The 23,017-nt window shown below is 38.7% G+C and overlaps 1 protein-coding gene across 1 annotated transcript in view; it reads right to left on the bottom strand.

Moving 5' to 3' along the window:
* The window catches only part of KCNQ1 (potassium voltage-gated channel subfamily Q member 1), a 106,762-nt gene extending 85,510 nt beyond the window's left edge, over positions 1-21,252 (bottom strand). The window contains exon 1 of the mRNA XM_029284686.1: positions 20,882-21,252. Within this exon, the coding sequence (XP_029140519.1) occupies positions 20,882-21,252 (371 nt within the window). The remainder of the gene's footprint in view (positions 1-20,881) is intronic.
* Between the last annotated feature and the right edge of the window lie 1,765 nt (positions 21,253-23,017).

Raw genomic sequence — 23,017 nt, 5'->3', positions numbered from 1 at the left:
GAGGCAATCGCTAAATGAGAACTACTTGTATTGAACAACATGCTAGAACTGGGGGCAAATTTATAATTTACTAATTCTCATGAGATTTTGACCTTACCTGAAATCTCACAGACTTTTATAGAAAATGACAAAATCTCACAGGATTTTGAGTATGAATACTTAAAATAATTGCAAGAATGGGCCATGCTATTTGGCGAAAAGTTCAAGCAGCCTTGGGAAGAAGGCCTGGCTACTCAGTGGCTGCATCATATAAGGATGGCCCAGCTGTGGGGAATGGAAGTGTTCCTGCAGTTATGAGTGCCAGCCATAATTTTGGGAATGCCATAAGTATTATTTCTTCAGTGCTGCTCTAATTATGAATGGTCACTGAATAGTCATAGCATGAGGATTATCTGAATGTAATATATACTGAAAATCACTCAGTTACCTTTTCCAGAAATTTGAGTTTGGCGCCATAAATATACAGATGATTCCTTTCCTCTTTCCATCAAAATCCAAGGAAATTGATCTTGACACTGGTGTCTTACAACTGGGAGGACAAAAAGGCAAAGTCCAATCTAAACAAGGTAAAATTCTTGTTGCTCAAAACTCTGATCAGAGAATTAGAATCAGTCTATGTTAGACATAATTACATTCAGATTTATGATCTTTGTATACTTTTGGCTTAGCTCCAAACCTGAATATCCAGACTTCAGAAGCAGCCAGGAGTACTTATTGAAACTAAGATCACTATGCCAATTGCATGTGTTCTTAATGATGTTAAATTTAGTAACCCATTCTATGTGTAACAGCCTTCAAAACTACTTGGAAATTGACACGGTTATGACCACACAGCTGACTAGGATTGCTCATATGAAGTAGGTGAATTCTTTGTACAACTAACTTAACTGATTCCCATGTTGTTCCTAGACACAATTCAAAGAACTAGTTAAAACTAGTAAATTATGACGTTATATAACTTGGAATCGAGAGTATCCGAAATATCATATTCTTCATTATGAACCTGATACTCCTGTTTTGGCCCATTTATAAAAGATATTCCTTGAGAATATGAGAATTGACTACTTGGTGGTTATAGTCAATGTCTTACGAGGCTTCTCACTGTATGTTAATTCCCGGGTCTCTTTGGTTTTCTTAAGAACTGTGGGAGATGAAATGTCAGAAGAGGTGGCAAGAATGTCATTGGAGGGAGACAAAATATAAACTGACCAAGCATGAGTAAGAGCTCACGTTAGAGATTACATTGTGGGAACAAAAGCAGTGAAACCCATTCTTATCATTTCCATGAAACAGCCATCTAGTAGCCCCTTTGCAAATGACCTATTCCTTGCTTGGGAGGGACAAGTCCAGTCCATAGGACTATTTACTGAGCCACTGTGAAGAATATTCCAGGCATCTGGCAGATAAAGTCACTCAGATTTACTCATAGTTGGTCCTGCCAAGGTGACTGAGAAATGTCTTTGCTTGGTTTTATGGAAAGCTCAGCAACCATGGACTGAATCAATGAATGATGCAAACAATCACTGGGTGCTGAAGTTTTGCTTCTCTGAATTTTCCAATGAAAATCAAAATATAAATATCCACTAACTAATCAGCATTACCAGTAAAGGTTTCAGTAAAGGCTGAAAGGCCCTACAGTAAATCTGAAATGTGTTATTGCTTAATTATCATTTGTGATATTTCTTGGCAGAAATAAAAAAAAGTACAATTTCATAACAATATTTCTAGTCAAATTCTGCAAATCAGCCTTTCCTAAATCTTCCAGTGGTTCTGCCTGGAGGTAATAGAAGATGCAGTTCCACAAATTGGATGACACCAATTTGGGAGAAGCTATTCTAAAAATGTGAACATTATATATCCTGGAGAAAGGAGTCATTTATCAAAACGATTTATGCAGTTGAATAAAGGTTTATGAAAAGTTATCCAACTCTTGCCTTATGAGAAGAGCAATCTTTCTCTGTAACTTCTAGAGAGCTAAATGAAACATGAAACATATGAAATGGGACTATTTCTAATATTTTCTTCAACTGATGGTTGTAGATTCACCAGTTTTCACTGAGCCTCATTTTGGAATTTAAATCTGAAATGAAACCACAATTTTTAACTAGGTATAAATTCAAAAAATCCTCAAGAAACATTATAATGTTAACGAGATACATGATTTTAGAGCAAGCATTTCCATCCCTCAGCTCGTGGCCATTTGCAGCCCTGGACAGTTAGTAATGCACAAGATTGTAATGAAAATATTTTAAAAAGAAAATTATTTATATACATTAACTATATGTTTTATATGTGGCCCAAGTCAATTCCTCTTTATTCAATGTGACCCAGGCAAGCCAAAAGATTGTACAAGAATAAATTTTGTTCAACATTGGAAGAAAAACAGAATATCAACAATATCTGACTGAGAACTTAAGCTTGGAGAAGATGCAGTAATGGCAAAACTAATGGTGTATATACACAATACACACAGTTTAACTAGATTTAAGCAACAATGGTTCCCAAACATACAACATATCATGCAGCATAGCAAATATAGCCACTCGCAGTTTGGTAAAGGGTTTAAATGTGTATAAACATCACACATTAGCAGATATAGGAAGAGAGGGAGGTCAGAAACTTAACAGTTGTTTTTTTAAAAAATCCCTTTTTATCTTCCTTTTTTTTACTTTTTGGTACAGGTGGTCTTTGACTTACAACTGTTCATTTAGTGACCATTCAAATTTATAACAGCACTGAAAAAAGTGACTTATGACTGTTTTTCACACTTATGATCGTTGCAGTCTCCTCATGGTCAAAACTGATCCCCATGATCAAAATTCTGATGCTTGGCAAGTGACTCATATTTAAGACAGTTGTAGTGACTCGGGGTCATGTGATCCCCTTTTGCAACCTTCTGACAAGCAAAGTCAATGGGGAAGCCGGATTCACTTAACAACCATGTTACTAACAACTGCAGTGATTCACTTAACAACTATCGCAAGAAAAGTCATAAAATGGGCAAAACTCACTTAACAAATGTTTCACTTAGCAACATAAATTTTTGGCTTAACTGTGGTAACTTGGGGACTACCTGTATTTTAAATTTGCTTTGTTCATCTATTCTTTCCTTCTATTAACAAATTTGCTTTGTTCATCTATTCTTTCCTTCCATTAATGTTATTCTCACATACCATTACAAAAACCTTGTTAGAGTTAAACTAAAGTCCATTCTTCTTCATCCATGTCATGACAGCAGGCATGTCAAACTGCCGGCCCGTGGGCCGGATGCATCATACTGAAACCGCACCCACCCCATTGCTGGCAATGGGGAAAAAGTCGCGATACGTTGTGCGAAATCCTGTGACGTCGCAAGTTTGACATGCCTGCCCTACAGCCTTCAAACACTTCAAAAAGACCTTGACAGTATCACTTGATTGTTTAGGGAGAGATGTACATTTGAGTAATATTAGCATAATGATGATACTCCACTCCATATGATGAATGGCTGATGAATGACACACAGTAGCTCCATACAGATGTTAAATAAAAGTAGGGAGAGAGTAGAGATTGAGGCATTCCTACTAAGCTAAGGGCAGACTCCCTCAGAGGCTGGAAATGGGAGACATTGTCTTAAGGTGATTCTTATTCCGCTGGGTTTAGCTCCAGTCACTCTTTGGGGGAGGGAGTCTGCCCTTAGTTTAGTAGGAATGCCTCAATCTCTACTCCTAACAGTGAGAACATTTAACCAATGGAACAGCTTCCCTTCAGAAGTTGCGGTGCTTCATCACTGGAGACTTTTAAGAAGTGACTGGACAGCCACTTGTCTGAGATGGTATAGGATTTCCTGCTTGAGGGGGTTGGATTAGAACAGTGGTTCTCAACCTTTTTAATGCCGTGACCCCAACCGGTCGTAAGTCGAGGACTAAACCGGTCATAAGTCGAGGACTACCCAACCGGTCGTAAGTCGAGGACTTTCCCTGCCCGGGAGCGCTGCGCATGCGTGGTTCCGCCCCCTGCGCCAGCCGAGGCGTAGCTGGCAAGTGGCAGAGACGGAGCAGGCCGACCACCAGCTGGCCCAGCCCAAGGGAGGTAAGGCACCCGCCGGAAAAGGGGAAAAAAATGGCGGACAAAAAAAGGACAAAAAAATGGCGGACAGCCTTGCTTGGCGACCCCCGTGAAATGGGCGATCGACCCCAAATGGGGTCCCGACCCACAGGTTGAGAACCACTGGATTAGAAGATCTCCAAAGTCCTTTCCAGCTCTATTCTATTCTATGTTTCCCAAGATCAGGTCTTCATTCTTTACACACACACACACACACACACACACACACACACACACACGAGATCAAAGAGAGCCAGGCTGAATGCACTCTCCCCTCCTCCAGTTTGCCATACCAGCACAACTGATGCCACCTCAGTATTATACCCTAATACTGTGTAGTCACTAATAAAATTTCCCTTGATTAAAATTAAACTGGATTTAAGGACAATACAACAGTTTATCCAACAGAAACAGCATTACATAAATTCCTGTTTATACACTTAATGTACAAAATGAACAGTCATTCTCCCTGCAAACCCTATACAGCTTTCGTTCCTTTTATATTCATCTACTTAAGTTTTAAATTACCATTTACACCGTGTTTCTCCAATTTCCACTGAACACCTACAAGCTAAACATTTCAGGATTTCTACCGCATAACCCACCACGCAGCTCTTAAGACTGGGTGACGTAGAACAAACATCAATTCTTCACTGCCTAGCAATTTAAGCTGATAAGAGGCCTTGTGTTGTTTGGGAATTCTTTTGAGCTCTAGCAGGGAGCTGTGGAATTACCAGCCACTGAAGGTTTTTATGACATTGCCTTTTTTTTTTTTTTAATGCACAGACTAACTAGAGCTGATAAGAACTTATGTATGCTTGGCTGGTGTTTGCCCATGACCAAGACTGTTGACAGGGGGTTCATTGTTGTGAAAGACACTAACTAATCCCCAAGGACACTCTGGAACATTCCAACATTGCGGTTGTAACTTCAAACAGCCGCTAAATGAATGGTTTTGTAAGTCGAGGACTACCTGTACCAAATTCTATTATTTTACCATTCGAAGCCTTTCATCAGTCAAAGATCTGCACTCAAATTTTCTTTTAGAATCTGTACTGTTATGTCCATAGTATATTCTTACAATTAGATTAACATTAATTTCTATTTTGTTCTAAAGCAAAAAGTACTTAAGAAGATGAATAGAAGCAATAGTTACTGGATACTCATAAGGCAGCAATCCTGAACAAGTCCTATAAAAATGCCAAAAATAATGCAAACGATAATTGAAAACTGCTAGGACAGTACTGCAAAATCAAGATAGCTGCTCAAGAAAGTAGAAGGAGAATTTGAAAGCACAATATCTAAATAATAAGTACATCTGAGCAAATTATAAAAACATATACACAACTGCATCAATGAAGCATCAGTCACTGTTGTCCGACACCCAGAATTATGTTTTTGTGAGATGGGTGGCCATATAAATATGATACCTACTTACATACCTACCTATATACCCGTATAAATGACTTGGAATAGTTCATTTTAAATTCTTGACTGCTTTATATTTGTTTGAAAAATCCAGATACTAGTCATTGCTTATAACATAAACTCCATATGGTGGTGCAGTGGTTAGAATGCAGTATTGCAGGCTAATTCCTGCCGACTGCCAGTAGTTCAATTCTCACCAGCTCAAGGTTGACTCAGCCTTCTATCATTCTGAGGTTGGTAAAATGAAGCCCCAGATTGTTGTGGGCAATATGCTGACTCTGTAAACCACTTAGAAAGGGCTGTAAAGCACTGTGAAACAGTATATAAGTCTAAGTTCTATTGCTATTGCTATTTTTTAACATTTTATTTTCCAACTCTATTAAAGGAACATGTTTTTAATGAATAATCTAAACATGCCATACACATACTTTCACACAAATATTAACAACTGTAAGCCACCCAGAGTCATTTTTGTGGATTGAATAACCATATCAATCAATCAATCAATCAATCAATCAATCAATCAAATAAATACATCTTAAAAATAGCAAATTTTAAAAACTGGCAAATGAGAGTCAGTTTGGTCTAGTGGTTAAAGCACCAGGGTAGAAAGCAGGAGACAGTGAGTTCAAGTCCTGCCTTAGACATGGAAGCTAGCTGGGTGACTTTGGGTCAATCACTCTCTCTCTCAGCCAAAACTCACCTCACAAGATTATTGATGTGAGAAAAATAAAGGTGCGTAGAATACGTTCACCACCTTGTGTTATTTGTAAAAATAATAAAGGTGGGATACAAATAAAAAATAAAATTCCATAAGTAGCAAGTTTTGTTTTAGTATTGGGTAGATCCTATCAACTTTTCCACTTACACTGATTTATTTTGTAGAAAGAACAACCCTAATTGTGGAATTGCAAACACCAGTGGCAGGATGTTCGGGTCTACCTCTATTCTGTGTGAGAGATGGGTAGGGAATTTTTTTTCCTCCACTGTTTTTAATAATTTTGCATTGGTGTTCTTCGTAAAAAAAAAAAGTTAAAAGAGATGGGAGGAAATTAGTTAACCTAGCCCAGGGGTAGTCAGCCTTGGCTCTTTTATGACTCGTGGACTTCAACTCCCAGAATTCCTGAGCCAGCACAGCTGGCTCAGGAATTCTGGGAGTTGAAGTCCACGAGTCATAAAAGAGCCAAGGCTGACTACCCCTGACCTAGCCTTATGCTGGTATAGATACAATTCAGAACTAGGCTAGAAAAGTGAAGTAGCAGGCTTTGGGATCAACCCCATCCTGGCACTTAAATAGAACTGCCACCAGTATAATTCCCATCTGCATTCTGGAGTCACCTAGAGTAGGTATGCTGCCCCAACCTCAAAATTTCTCTTCATTATTTCTGGGATCATCCCACCCCATTCTAACATACATTCCCCACTGATTTTTGGTGAAGGCAATGTTTACTCTCAATTATGTTTGTGATGTTGATTTGACAGACTTTTATCTTCTACACAGCAAAACTTATTCTGTCTGAAATTATTAGTAATCTGGCTTAGCTATTTAGTAATCTGTATTCTCCCAAAAGAAACATTACTGAAAGTAAAAATGTAAACATCATAGAAAGGTAAAATATTTTGCTCCTAGCTATATAAGCATTTCTTATGAGAAATACTTGAGAACATGCATTTTACAGTTTCTGACATTTCTCCTTAATCACATGTTTTTTATGTTTCTATAATAATTTCAACTACAATGGTCATACTTTTGTATTAGAACATGCAATTTTTACTCTTTTTGACCACAAGATGAAAACAGCAGGAAAACTGAGTAGTAAACATAAGTTTGTATGCTATTATATTGCTCCATTTATAGCAAATACAGAAAGAATTAATTTGATACAAATGCAAAGGACACAATATGTTGTTATGGTGACTGTTTATACATTTACACAAACTTGACCATTTATGGATTTTTTAGATAATATCATCAGCTCTATTTTAATATTGGAACCGTTTATAGTTTCTTTTAACTAAAAAATCATCTCAGCTTATTCATCTATTTACTGAGAGAATCTTAGTTAATAAGCCACAATTAGCTTTTTTGTACAGAAAAATACTTAATAAGATGTGTTCTATTTACAAGTGGGAAAATATTTGGATTGCCTGTCTTTTCATGTATTTCCTTCCCTTAAATTTTAATTTCATTTCTTTGCATTTCATTGGTATAAAATAATTAATTCTAAATTAAAAGTACAAAAGATATAGCCTGCAGAATGCATGCTTCAAAAATTATTCAGAAGTGTATTAGTACCTTTCTGCTGCTCATTGAAATAGCTATTTCTTTTTCAGGTTTTTGCCCAAGTTTTTTTTTTAGGTTTTGTAGGTAGTCTGAAAAGACATGGCTGATGCTTTTTTGAGTAGCAGAAAGATCCAATTTTCCATACTTGCTCCAAAGCATTTCTTCCATACCATTTTCAAAGAGTACACACTCTTGATACATGATTCTTTGCTCACTTTTAATTCTAAAAGCACCTGTCTTTTTATAATACTTTAGAAATTAAAAAAAAGAAACAGTGGAAACTAGATGCAACCCTCGCTTGCTTCTATTTGCAAGAATTAGAAAAGCTTTTGATTAATTTATTTTGTTTATTTATTCCTTTGAAAGACTTATATAACCACTCATCTTAAAAGACACAACTCTGGGAACTCACAACAATAGTAAAACCAAAGTACAATAGAAACAAAAACCTGGTGCCACAATCCTTCTGCTCCATTGCAATCACTGTCCAACCTCACCCTATCCCAGCACTTAGGGCAGGGGTAGGCAACCTTGACTCTTTTATGACTCGTGGACGTCAACTCCTAGAATTCCTGAGCTATGCTGGCTCAGGAATTCTGGGAGTTGAAGTCCACGAGTCATAAAAGAGCCAAGGATGCATACCCCTGACTTAGGGGAAGAGTCACCACATTTTGGCAAGCTAATGATAAGAAATTGAAAGTCAAGTAAAGTTCGTACATGGTAAACAAAAATCTATCCTCTCTTCTAAATGTCTGGAAAGCATCTACTATAGATAAATGGCTATCATATATTTATGCTGTAACATCATAAGATACAGAACAAACGAAGCACAACTCAATACAGTATAGGGTGCTGCTCCCTAGGTAGGATACATAATGTTACCTATATTTCAAAGTTTCTAATTATTTGGGACATTCTAAACTTTTATAGAGAAATTATTGTCTTCAATAATTTATTCTTTAAGAAAACAAGGAGTGTGGAATGTATGTTCACGCAGTCAGCTTTAGCTATTATATACAGAGAGGCAGAAATTAAGATATGTCACACCAATAACTAGGTGATGAAAGTGAAGTCCATCCTCCCATTCTGCTTTTCAGATAAAATGACCAAAAAACAAACATAGAACATGGAAAAGCAATGCCCAGAACCATTCCAAAGGATAGAATGAGGGATAGAATGAGTGCATACTTTAGTTGCTGGAAATGGACACTGAACGTCTATGGGAGACAGAAAAATAAAAGAAGACTCAACTGAATACAGGGTAAGGACAACATGGGAAATCCTCCTAGTGAGATGCACACCACTCCCAAAATTTTGTGCAAACAAAAATGCCAACGTTGCTATGCTTTCAAATAAACTGAGAAGAGGGGAAAAACAAAACGAATGCAAAGTTGATGTCATGCAATCAGGTAGAGCCAGAGTCAGATTCAAACTGGCTCAAAGCCCTATGGAAATACATTGTTTTTTCATAAATGCAACATTTTGTTAAACATACTGCAGATCCATTCATCTGGAAAAAAAACACACCGACAGTACACAAACAAAGAAATGAAAATTACGTATTAAATTGGTGCCACTAAGATACAAAAGAGGAAGATATGCCTGTGATATTATTGTCTGAAGCTAATTGTAAGTGTAAGGATAATAGAGAAGGAAAAAGCCAATTCATATGTTGAAACATTGACGATGCATTTTCTGGTATCCACAATTAGAAGGATCAGTTATGAAAAAGACCTGTTCCTAAAACTCTGGACACTTGCTGGCAATGGTTGGAAACTGACCAAAGAGAGAAGCAACCTGGAATTAAGGATAGACTTGCTAACAGTGAGGACAATTAACCAGTGGAACAGCTTGCCTTCAGAAATTGTGGGCGCTCCATCCATGGAGGTTTTTAAGAACAGACTAGACAGTCACTTGTCTGAAATGATATAGGTTCTCCTGCTTGAGCAGGGAGCTGGACTAGAAGACCTCCAAGGTCCCTTCCAGCTCTGTTCTATTCTATTCTATTCTATTCTATTCTATTCTATTCTATTCTATTTAGAGCACATGAGGGAAAAGTATGAAAATATTCTAACAAGTGAGACAGATTTCCGTTTTCAGTTATAACTTCTATTTTGTCAAAAAACAACAAGAGATTTGATTTGTAGAATAAGGGAAAGGGACAAAGGTTTATATTTATTTGCAGTTTCACACTCCACTCATCTTTTATACATTCATTCCATTTGAGGTGTCCATGTTTCCTTTTATGATAGCATAATAACCTGGCGGGTATGCAACTCACATGTCAGGCTGTACAGGAGAAAAAAAGTGAACTAAAAATACTTGCAAGTGTTGTTGCTGCTAAATGAAATGACACATTTGATCAAAGAAAACTAATTAACCAAGTTGGCAATAAGAAAACAAAATGACGCAATGAAAACAATCATATAACAGTAAAAATTAAAACTGAAAATAGGACACACAGAGATAATTGTGGATGGTCTTCCTCTCTAATTGCTAAAGGGTCACAAGGAAAACATATGAGACTTATTATCTCACTTTTACAGTTCAGTGACCTATTTTCACACATTTCCATTTCCCATAGTCAGAATTTAATGTTGGACTTTTCTGGGTTTGAGGAGGCAATCCTATCCCTTTGAAGTCAGTAAACTCCCACTGTTTTTCATTTATTGTAATCTTAAGTGCCTGCTTCTTTAACATTCTCCCATAAAAGGGGGGGAAATCCTGTTTCAAAATACTTTGCAGGTTCTTAAAGCATTTTAAAAGAAACAGAAAGATTGAGGTTCTAGGCTTTAACCAAAGAGAATCTCAATTAGAGGCTATTTTTTCTTTCAGAGAAAATACATACCACTTTCCCACTGGGTTTAATTATGTATACAATATACAGAATCTGGAGAATATAGATAAAAGCTATAAATAACCTATAATGTATAGAAATATACTGAATATGGAAAACTATGAAAGATGCATGATAGAGAAAAGGAGTTAAAAATACTCTCATGAAATAAATGCGTGCTCCATGTATCCTGTTGAACAAAAATGACAAAAAAGGCAATTCATGATCTTCTGCATACAATTAATTTAGACTAACTTTCTAAGTAAGCCTTTTCCTGCACCTTTCTGACTTGTATGGAAGATGAACAAACCCTCTCATGGGCTGGTTTTGGCATATCTTAGTGAACTATGCTTTGTTTAACCATAATTTGGTGAATAAATTACAATCTGGGAGTTTCACATGATCTGCTAAGCCAAAATCGAACATTTTCTGGCTTAATGTATTTTGTGAATTCAGGGTTCTTAATACACAAGGAACATTAGGGTGCCCCAAAGTCTGGAAGATAGTTAAGAAGAAAATAGGAATAAGAAATCTCTTTAGGACAGGTTTGTACAATCTCTTTCTGGTTGGGAGGCAGGATACACTTTGGATTATGTTTTACTTCAAGGATTATAGTATGGGACATCACAGGGAGAGATGCAGGTCAAAATGTTTGGGCGGGTTTCTTCATTTATTAGATGAGCTCAAACGTCTTCCAGTTGCCCATCCATGATAGTTTCAAGCCATATCCCAAGGAATGGTTTATGACTTTATTTAATTTTGTTTATGACAACCCTGCTTTTTTTTAAACAAACAAATAATCTGCATACATACACAACTTTCTGATACTCTGTCAGCCCCACTAGATAGACAAGACAAGGAACTCAACTCCACAGGAAGTCTAGAACTATGTTTATTGAGATTGCCTATAATAACAGTATCTTGTATGTCTGACTGTACTGTATGTCCTCTTCCTTCTTATATCCCAGTGAATTAGGGAGGTTTCTATCTGAGCCATTTCAAAATCTTAAGTAGACTTAAATATATATATTTAAATATATATATTTCTGCAGGCATTCCCCTCCTGTAGAAAGCCATCCCACCAGATATAAGAATTGCACCCTAATTTCTATCATTCGGGAAGCTTTTTAAAGCATATTTGGGGACTGAAGGCAAAATGCAGAGGTACCTAAGACTGGGGAAAATCCGACTGATGATATAGACATTGTGCTTTTATGACCTAATATTATAACTGCTAATTGCATCTTTCATTTTTGATATATTAATACTTTTGGTACTTTTGTTCTTTACTGTATTGCTATATATTATATATTGACACTTTGGGCACTTTTTTCTTCTGTACTATATTGTTATATATATCATATGCTGTTGCTAGTAAGCTGTTTAGAACCTGGTGATTAAAGTAGCATAACAATACTTGTAACAAATTAATGGGGTTTTCATTTTGAAGTAGTACACTGAAATCAAAGAAAACTTAATTCTGATTTACTTAATTTTGTATCATCATGATAAGATACATGTCACATATTATATTTCGTTTTTTTTCCGTTACGGCTAATGAGAATTCTTTTGGTTATCATATTGATGTATTCTTGCTGTGTTTTCATTGTATATTTTATTGTTCTACTATTTTACTTCTGTTCTGTTTACACATGGGACTACACCATGGCTAGATAAGTAGCAAATCCAACTACATTTTAATCTACCTTGTGGTAGAATCTAGTGTATCTTTTACTCAATCCAAGTGTGATCAATCAGACTTCAATATTTTTAATTCTGTCCAATTATATACCAACTTATTTTAAATTACACAGTAAATTGACCACTTCAGAAATCTTCTCTATCTTTGCAAAGTATTCAATATTGCAAATTAAACTAGTTATTATCTCCTATAGTTGAGTATATTCCACTGGGAGATCAAAGCATTTCCATCTATACATGGGTGGATCTTTATTAGACAAATGTGACAAGAGACATGTCTCCAAATCACCCAATCTTGAAAGAGCTTTTCAGCAGCACTGGAGGTGGGACTGGAGAAATGAGGAAAATTAAAAGATGCATAATTCTGAACAGACTTCATTTAAATTAGAGTTAAGTAGTGTCTATGCAACTCCAAGGTTTATATATTATATTAAAAACGTCCATTGGGCCAAGATTGCACATAGGTAGTCCTCAACTTAACAACCATTCATGTAGTGACCGTTCAAAGTTACAATGGCGCTGAAAAAAGTGACTTATGATGTTTTTCACATGACCACTGCAGCATCCCCATGATCACGTGATTAAAATTCGGTCACTTAGCAACTGGTTATTATTATTGTTGGTTATTACTGGTTGTTACTATTATTATTGGCAACTATTATTCTATGTTCTCTATTCATATTTATGACCATTTCAGTGTCCCAGAGTCATGTGATCATCTTTTGTGACTTTCTGACAAGCAAAGTCAATGGGGAAGCCAGGTTCACTTAACAACCATGTAACAAACTTAACAACTGCAATGATTTATTTAACAATTGTGGCAAGGAAGGCAGTAAGATGGGGCAAAATTCACTTAACAACAGTCTTGCTTATCAACAGACATTTTGGGCTCAGTTGTGATAATAAGTTGAAGACTATCTGTATTGTAATAAGTGTGACAATTTGCTTTCCAGAATTCATACAGTATTCATTGTTTCCTATTTTTGATGCAGGGTTAATCCCCAGTATTCTTCTTGCCTGTAGAAAAGCTATATGTGTATTTATTCAAGCAGCAATTGTTGGAGCAATAGACTGGCGCCTCCAGTATTGCTCAGAAAATAGGTATTTCTGAAATTTAGTTACCGCTTGACTTATACCTGAGAATGTTCATGTTTGGTATTCACATAATTATACTGACCCTGATCCTGCTTGCAAAGAAATGAGAACACATGATTGGTTCCTTAAAATGCCAAATAACCTGTTTGGAACTATACCAAACCAGGAAAATAATCTTCTCCTGTGTAGTGGAATGATTTAATGACAGTCTCACATCAACCTTGCAATCAGCTAGTGAATCATATTCGACCTAATTAGAGAAGACATATTTAGTGTGCCCTGACTTGATCTTATTTCCTGAACGCAAACAAATGAAATAGGTGAAGGGTTTTCATTAGCTTTTTCTTTTAGCATTTCCAGCCTGTGAATTTTTCATGAACACCTTTGTGAACTGCTAGTTAACAGCTGAACTTTCCTATCATTATGTTGAAGCACTATTACACATGTTTCGCTATGTCACATGGTATTGTTGCTGTTGTGCAGAACTTATCTTTTTATAACACTGCCACCCTCAAATCTCTTCTAGACAAAAAGTGGTTTATGCACTTAGCAAAATAAATATAAAGAGTTTGCCTTTACTTCAGAATTCAGCACAGATGGCGTGAAATACGAGACATGGTTTCTAAAAACAAAGTCTTTTCTATTATATGTGATTGTTTGGGTTGAATCCCAGACTGAATTAGAGAAAAGAGATCTCAGACAATATTCATTTGGCAAAACTCCACTACAATTGCCCACAATGTGATTTGCTTTACAGGGTTGTTCAGAAGATAAATGTGACTGAGAAACAAGATAGAAAACAGTCATATAATTTTATATCTTACAGGACACATGCAGAGAACAGCTATAATCCAATGTATCTGGAGGGCACAAGATTGAGAAAGGTGTGGATAGGCTTCAACTTTCTCAAAATTTTGAGCTATTTTCTTCCTGTACACAATGAATATAACTAAGCCAAACTGAAATCAGTAAGAGGCTTCACTATGAAATTCACTGGAGCCAATAGCTGATTATGGATCCCAAACATTTCCTCCTTCCTTACTGCTGTATAATAGAAACAACCCAATTAAATGTAAAGTGCTTAAGGATTACTGAAACCAGTGGAACTAAATAACACTTGGGTATCTTAAAGTTCTTAAGTGTTGGAGAATGAGTCATAACAAATCCAATCAGGCCTAAGTTTTGTATATATTTATAAATATGAATAAATTATGCATCATTATTTGTATTAATATTATCTTACAAACTTTGATAAAAAGTTAATAGGTTGGGAATATCAATAACAATCTTGTCTTTGGAACTCAAGTACTTCATATTATATAAACCTTCATGCTGCCCTGTTAATAATGCTCCCAAATTATAGATTATACTATAGATGGATTTGTTTAAGGACATCTAACTATTTCACTGATGAGACAACCACTGAAGTAGAGACTTTTCAGCTCCCATGATAGAACAGAGTCTTATTTTATTTTATCTTTTAAAACAGTTTAACAACTTCTAACTGTGGTCAGTGTGACACTTCAGGGTAACTTTTAACAGAGAGCAAATTAAAATGAACTAAATACATTAGCAACCACCAAGGAAAGGCACTGCTATTATCTGCTCAGAGATCTGAAACAACTTGTGTGCATTTAAATGCATTGGACTGGAGGGCTATAGAAATACAGATTAAGTGGGACTTATTTATTTGTGTATTTATTTAGAAAATGTATATAGTCACCCATCTTATACCGAACTCTGGGTAGTTCCCAACCAAGAATTAAGACAATATCAATAATAAAGTAATACAAAAGTCATGTCAAAACTACTAAAACCATAAACATTTAAAACAAAAAACTGGCACCAGGTTAAGCTTCCAACATGCAGTCACCTATTCCAGCGCTTGTGGGAAAAGCCAAGTCTTCAAAGCTTTACAGAAGGCTGGGAGGGGAGTGGGTTGCCGAACGTCAGAGGGAAAGGTGTTGGACAGGGCAGGGACTGCCATGGAAAAGGCACACTTCCTAGCTTTCCTAAAGTGGCAGTGTTATAAGAGAAGTGATTAGGAGCATGTCCACCCTATCCAATTTGGTAGGATGGATCGATGTCCTTTGGGAAAGGCAATAGATGCCCCATGCCAGGAGTAGGCAACCTTGGCTCTTTTATGACTCTGGACTTCAACTCAGGAATTCTGGGAGTTAAGTTCACAAGTCATAAAAGAGCCAAGATTGCCTACCCCAGCCCTATGCCAAATGGGGCTTTAAAGGTAATAACCAGCACCTTTAACTGCACCTGGAAAGTAACCGAAAGCCAGTGCTGCTCACACAACAGAGGTGTTACATGGGTAAACGTAGGGTATCTATCACTGTGTGTACTGCCACATCAAGACAAGTTGCAGCTTCTTGGACAGCCCCATGTAGAACATATTGCAGTATGTCCAGCATTTTGTTTCTCATTAACAGTGGATTTATAAATGTTCAGATCTGTCAAACTCCTTCTCCTTTCATTTCCTCACTACAGTAACTCATGCCTTTCTCATCGCCAGTCAGGGATTCTTCAGCATGGTCTACATCAGGGGTGTCAAACTGGCAGCCCGCGGGCCAGATACGTCATGTACAGGCCACACCCACCTCAGCTCCGCAAAGGCAAAAAAACATCACGATATGTCACGTGACGCAATCGAGTTTGACACCCGTGGTCTACATGGTGTTCCCTTTAAGACCACCCAGCAGCTGCAGTTGGTTTAAATGTGAATTGGCCAGTGCATATTAGCTAGTCTGCCCCAGTAAGAGAACGCCACAACTGTGCTGCAGGCCCTAAAATGAATTTTCAGGTAAAATTAAATTGCTGTACTAAAGTGCTATCTATATAAAGCTATAGATAGATGATCTTGATGGAAATATGCAAGAACTATTACCTAGGTCAGGGGTAGGCAATCTTGGCTCTTTTATGACTCGTGGACTTCAACTCCCAGAATTCCTGAGCCAGGAATACCCCTGACTTAGGCGAAAGGATCTGAAGCACTTTTATGTCGAGATAACATTTGGAAGTGACTCAGCTAGATTTCACTGGAGTGAATCAGACTTGCAAAATTTTGTTATTATAGGCAGCCACAGTAAAAGTATCATTAGCCTTCCTCTGGAGTTGATTTTCTGGTCTGGTATATCCACTGGGGCTGACAATAACCCTTCATGGCTTGGCACCAAGTTACTTGCAGGACCCCATTATATATGTTTCTAATTTTAATCCAGCTATAGATGTGTTAATTAACATTCACATACAAAATATAGAATATTTTGTATGTGAACGTGAATTAACACATCTATAGCTGGATTAAAATCCCAAAAGCCTTTTGAGATTATGGAGGGAAACAAATGTAATAATAAATAAAAATAAACACATTTTCAACATCTTGCTAATCTTTCAAAACAGAAAGTAACAAAATAGAGTTATCAATCATTCCTCTTGTGATATTTTTATCTATCTATCTATCTATCTATCTATCTATCTATCTATCTATCTATCTATCTATCTATCTATCTATCTATCATCACCCATCTCACCATCAGGTGATATCAATTCATAGAATCAGAAATTTTTGCATCCAGAATTTATGGAAGTCCCAGCTCTGGACTATTTTCCTTCACAGGATTATGTAGATTTATATAACAAAGCATAAATTATATCTATTTCCAGGGCTCAAACTGTGAGTACCATTTGTAATATAATCCATTTATAAGTTTATATTAAAAGGCAAGCATTCCAGAAATACCAAAAGAAAAACAACATCAGAACCATCATAAAACCTTATAACAAAGAAAATCCTAAAATAATAGAGAAGAAGGGGGGGGACCCATAATGAGAATGAAACCTGCTTCACACAGTTGCTAACTAAAGAGATGGAATATGGGGCAGTGGGGAAAGTAGCAGGTCTATGCGGTGCAAAAGTTCATTTTGGACATATAACGGTTAGGCAGTTAATATAATCACTAAATTGAGCTGACTTTATAAACTGGATCAACAATTCAGATTGAATTGAGTCAGATGGATTCAAATCAGTTCGACAGTCTGGCAGGGCTTTTCCACTCAAAGGCCCTTTTCATCAAACTGATTTTAAAAAAAAATCAAATTGAACCGGCTTGCAATATTGATGTAATGATGTAACCAAACTGATAAGAATTCAGAAGGCAGTTTTGTAAATAGCCAATTACTTTGCAAGCTCACCGATTATCAGTGAAAAGAACCATCTCTTTGCCAATTATTGGAAAGCTATTAGGAAGAAACTAACAAAGTCTCTGGTCTAATAAATTTGGGAATAAGTTGACTCTAAATAGGAAATGGTTCAATCACCCAAAACCCATATACCCTTTCAGTGTAATAAATCTTGTTAAAGAATACTGTGAAAAACATGCTTAGAAGAATTATTTTTTGTTGAAACAGCTATCGAAGAGCTGGGCATTTGACAGGCATCTATAACTGGATGGATACAGGTATTAAAGTAGACTAGCTAGTAAATCAATGAAGTTGCTCCACATGCCCATCCCTTCAAGATGCTCTTATCTCTCAATTGGCAACCATCTACTACTTTATTGTCTAAGCATGCCTGTGGAATATGTAGGGTTCAGAGGCATTGTTGCAAATAGATTCTAGTGGTGTTTTGCTGCTTAAGTGCTGCTTCTATGTTAAAAAATTATATCCGCTCATAATATCTGAACCTACTTTCTCAAATATACACAGTGTTCTTGTGTTATACCCAAGATCCCATCTTGATAAGTGACTTGGATTAGACAAATATAACAATTCTACATGCAAAGGTTGTACATTTTATTTTGCTACTGTTGATATCTCTTGTTAAGGTCATGGCTCAAAACAGCTTTGTAAGGTTTGTAACAATTGCTATTTTAAATATACCAACATAAAGAAACAAATCATTTATGTTTCTCCTAAGCATAATGTCAAAGGCAACCTACTGTGTTTCAGGATATACTTATGCTCTCAATTCTTGGCATATGTATAATCTGTATATGGAGCAGAAAGAACTTTCAGTGTTCTGATGAGGCTACATATGCTCACCACTTCTAATCCTACCAGATAAATAATCAGACAAGAGGCAAAGTACAAATTATTACTGGTAACAGGAAAATGGTTAATAAAGTCCTTTCTGTTTTAAAAATATTACCCAAAGACTAATATGACAGAATAATTCTTTCCCCTTCTTTACTTGTCAGGTCATATTCACCCAATCAATTCAACTTTTATATTTTGGGAGGGGGAAATAGTGTTCTTATATAAATGACCAAAGTTTTGAACGTAGATTTCAATCGCAATACAGAGAAGCTTCTTCAAAAGATGGTTAATTATCCCACCATCCAGTCAGAGCTGAAGAAGCTTCTTGAATGAGAAGCGGAACATCTTCAAAGAAAAACAAGCAAGTCCAGTTGCCTGTTGAAAAAGCACCTTTGGTTAATTATCACAGTTTTTGTCTTCATCTGACTTGCTTCAATTGGGTTAAATGAAAGATAACAGTTGCATGTGATTATTTAAATAGCAATAGGATCAGACCTTATCACCTGCTATTCATGAAAGAGTGTTTTAAGTCAACAATCTGTTGGGCTACACCATTTTAAGTCATAACACAGTTTGTTTCAGTTGCTTATCGCTTATAAACCGTTGTGGGTTTATATTGGTAAACTAAACAAGCCACAAATGCAAACTATGGTCTGTGGCTAGTTTAGTATGCCAGTAGCAATAGCAATAGCACTTAAGACTTATATACTGCTTCACAGTGCTTTACAGTCCTGTCTAAGCGGTTTATAGAGCCAGCCTATTGCCCCCAACAATCTGGGTCCTCATTTTACCAACCTCAGAAGGATGGAAGGCTGAGTCAACCTTGAACCAGTGAGAATCAAATGGTCAAACTGCTGGCAGCTGGCAGTCAGCAGAAGTAGCCTGCAGTATTGCATTCTAACCACTGCATCACCACAGTAAAATAAACGTGAACGTGTGTTGTGTGATCTTAATGATTGCATGAAAACATACACACACACAATGATTTTCTTTTGCTAATTCTTACCATCAGTTACCCATTCTGAACTACCATTTTCCTGACCCTTTTGGTGCAATACCCTTTTTTATTCCAGTGCATTCCAGATTCCTACTTCAGGCATTCCACATGCACATTTGAAAAGGGAAACACAAGTTTAGCAATTTTACAGAGGAAATCCGGAGAAATTCAGGGTAGACAGGAGCGAGTGAGAAAGAGGCATTTATCCTATAAGTTTCAAAAAATAAGTTTCTCTTCTTTAAATATAAGGGAGAACACTATGGAATAGGAAATATATGTGTACTGCAGGTAGGCCAATCTAGAGCAGAAAAAGGATGAAGGAAAGGATTAAACATAGTTTGTTACCATTCCATCACTCTAACCCAGTGAGTTCAAAAATCAGTTTTTCCCTATTGTTTTTTTAAACTTAAGTATATGTGCACTGTGCAGTTAAGGCCTCTCAGCTCCAAATAATGAATTGATTCTGGCAGATGACTTAAAAGTTCCTTCCCATGGACAACAAAATATTGGCTCCGGTACAACAGCAAGTATAACTTCTTAGCACCTTGTACTTTGCTTTGCTAAATGGATTATGAATGACTGGAACAAAACAAGAGTCTTTATCTGCCCGGTTCTTTTCCGTACTGTGCATATCTTACAGACAGGATTTGCAGAATTTGTGCAACCGGAGTGCCGAAAGAGCCCTCAATCTAGGCAGTTGCACACGAACACTTACTCATATGTGCTTTACAACTTAGCCGTGACAGAAGTCAGGGCACACGCTTGCACTTTCAACCCTGTTTACAATTGCCCAGGAGCTGAACTCCAGCGGACTGACTTACTACTGCCTGAGCGGTATTTTTACACTCTGTTGAAGGATGAAGTATTGGGCAGCCCAAGTGCAGTTAGGAAACGGAGGGGGGGGAGGGGGAGCGAGCCCAGTGTGTAGCTGGCCCTCCCGCATCAGGCTGCCCCCCCCTTAAGTTCCACCCCACTAATCTCGGGGGGGGGCGCGAGAGACTCCTTTCTGACAGCAGACAAGGGGCTACGTCAATCGCGGGAGGAAGAGCTCCCCGGCTATACACTTGCGACAGAACCTCCGGCATCCCACAATCTCCAACTCCTGGAGAGCGGGGAGGGAGGCCGGGCGCTCTCTCTCTCTCTCTCTCTCTCTCTCTCTCTCTCTCTCTCCAGCCCACCCTCCCAGCGCCTTCACGCCTTTTCTACGGCAGGAGCGAAGTGTGCTGGCCTTCCCCTCTCCGTTTCCTCCCCGGACTCCGGGGGTTTAAGCAGGCCACCAGGAAAGGAAAGAGGGACGTTAGAGGTCAGCCGCCGCCTCCCCTGAGCAGGAAGGGGGCGGCGGCGGCGGCGGCAGCGGCCACAGGACCGGCCGGCGCGAGTTGAGAGCAAACAAGTTGTCGGGACTCACACGGTGAAGTGATAGACGAAGCACTTCCAGCCGGTGGGTCTCTCCAAGAAGTTGTAGACCCGGCCTTGGACGTTGCTGCGGCTGAGCAGAGGTCTGCGGACGCTGTAGATGGAGACGCGCGGGTCCAGGCTGATCGGCGGGCGCGGGAAATCGGCGCTCATCACTACCGTGGCCGCTTCGGCCACTTCGCCGCTGGTCGGCGGCTCCTTCGCGCCCTGGGCTCCGGCGGGCGCGGAGACGGCAAACGGCGCGTAGTGGGCGTTGGGGGCGTGCTCGGCTAGCTCCAGGGCGGAGGGCTTCAGGCTGCCTTTCCTGGAGGAAAGGGACAGGCGCCCCAAGCTCCACGCCTTGGAGGAGGAAGACGACGACATCGTCCCGTTCTGGAAAACCGCGGGGAAGCCAGCCGGGGGCGAGCGAGGGGGGGGGGGCGAGCGGGAACGCTGCGCTCCCCGGCAGGCGAAGGCAGGCGCAGCTGGAGAGTCTCACAAACACGCACTGGCTCTCAACACTGGCTCGCCCGCTCCGTGCCCGGCGGTGAGTTTCTCCTTGGCCCTGCCCACAAAAGGGGAGGCTCCTCGGGAAAGGTCCCAGTTCTCCGGTTCGCAGCCAGCAGCCGCCCAAGGAGTTTGGGGCTCAGCGCTGTCGGGGAAGCAGGAATCCCGCGCCTACGGTTACCCTGCGATTAGGACGAAGTGCCAGAATACGTCTCGTTTCTCCGTGCCGTCCAAATTGGAAACGATTTGATGTGGTTGCGTTTCATCCCCTTCTTAAGTACACACACACCCCCCAAGAAGCCAGTCGGGGGTTGATTTGCCGAAGGCTCCCCGCAGAAGGGCCGCAGCAGATGACAGCCGACCTTGGCTGACCTCGTGAAAGTAAAACTGGGTCAACCCTGGTTTGGATGGAGAGATCGCTGGCAATTCTCGGGACTGAGAAGTGAAGCCTCTCAGAAAGAAAAAAAAGCCTTGCAAATCGTTTCTACTGAGCTGCTCTCCCCAACACAGATACACATACCGGTATGAACATATTCACACGAAGTCATTACAAGTAAAACTCAACTTACGGGTCTCTGTGCCTTAGTCTGTCAACACAGGAGATATTTTTTTTTCTACAGCTCATTAGAAATATTCCAGTTATGGACGTTGCTTGGTTAACTCTTGTTTTAGGACTATCCAGGGGGACAGTATTGAGCCAAAATGGGGAAAAAAATGACTTCAGGTTGGGTGCTTGAGGATTTCTACCAGAAGGCATATATTCGGAGTGCATGCAGGAGAGGTATAATGGCAGATATATGCATAATGAAGATGTATGCCACATTTTTCTGTGACAGTGTCCCCCTACCTTTAATAATCGAAGAGTCCTTTCAAAGCACAGACTATGCATACAGGTAGTTCTGAGCATTACTGCAAGACAGAGGAACAAGGTGGGTAAAGCAGCAACTTGTGAAACAGGAGACCCACTATCACAAAATAATCATTTTGAATAATCACCTGTACTCTGAGTATTACAGTGGCCACCACTTCTTTAATTGCAATGGTGATTGCAAAGATAATGCTCATGAAGCACTTTGAACTCTGTAAAGTACAATAAAATGTATGGTAAATCTTGGCAGCAGTACTGTTTCTTTCTTAAAACACACCAAGGAGTAAATTAGTCAACTGTATGATTTTTCCCCTCAGCTGTAATGTCGTCAAACTTGTCCATTGTGCCCTTTTTTTTTTTTTACGCAACCACTACTCAGTCCCACATTGAATAGGCTTGTTTGGGTGCTCAGAAAGTTTCAGCCCCTGTTGTGAGAAGCAAGCTGAAGCAATGCTTTCAAGCTGAACAAGAACTAGCCTGACTGCAGACAAAAGCATGTGTCAGTTAATATGCACTGATCCCAAGAAAATGGGGATATACAGCGTTCCCTCAGGGAACTCCGTAAAATGTTAGAGTTCTCACATAAAATATTGCAGTCTTCTAAATTGAAATGAATACCTGTTCGTAACAGGTTGCAGTTTATGTAAGCACCTGGCTATCAGCAAATGTATTAACAAGTACCAGGTGGCTGTGTCAGACAAGTAAGATAGAGGGAGCTAAACATTACTGCATAATATTGAGCCATCGAAAGCCATGAAGCATTTGCGAGCAGTT

The sequence above is a fragment of the Protobothrops mucrosquamatus genome, unplaced genomic scaffold (assembly GCF_001527695.2).
Source record: "Protobothrops mucrosquamatus isolate PMUCROS unplaced genomic scaffold, P.Mucros_1.0 scaffold829, whole genome shotgun sequence".
Classification (NCBI taxonomy): Eukaryota; Metazoa; Chordata; class Lepidosauria; order Squamata; family Viperidae; genus Protobothrops; species Protobothrops mucrosquamatus.
The sequence above is the reverse complement of the archived record's forward strand: the minus strand, read 5'-3'. Positions and strand labels throughout refer to the sequence as shown.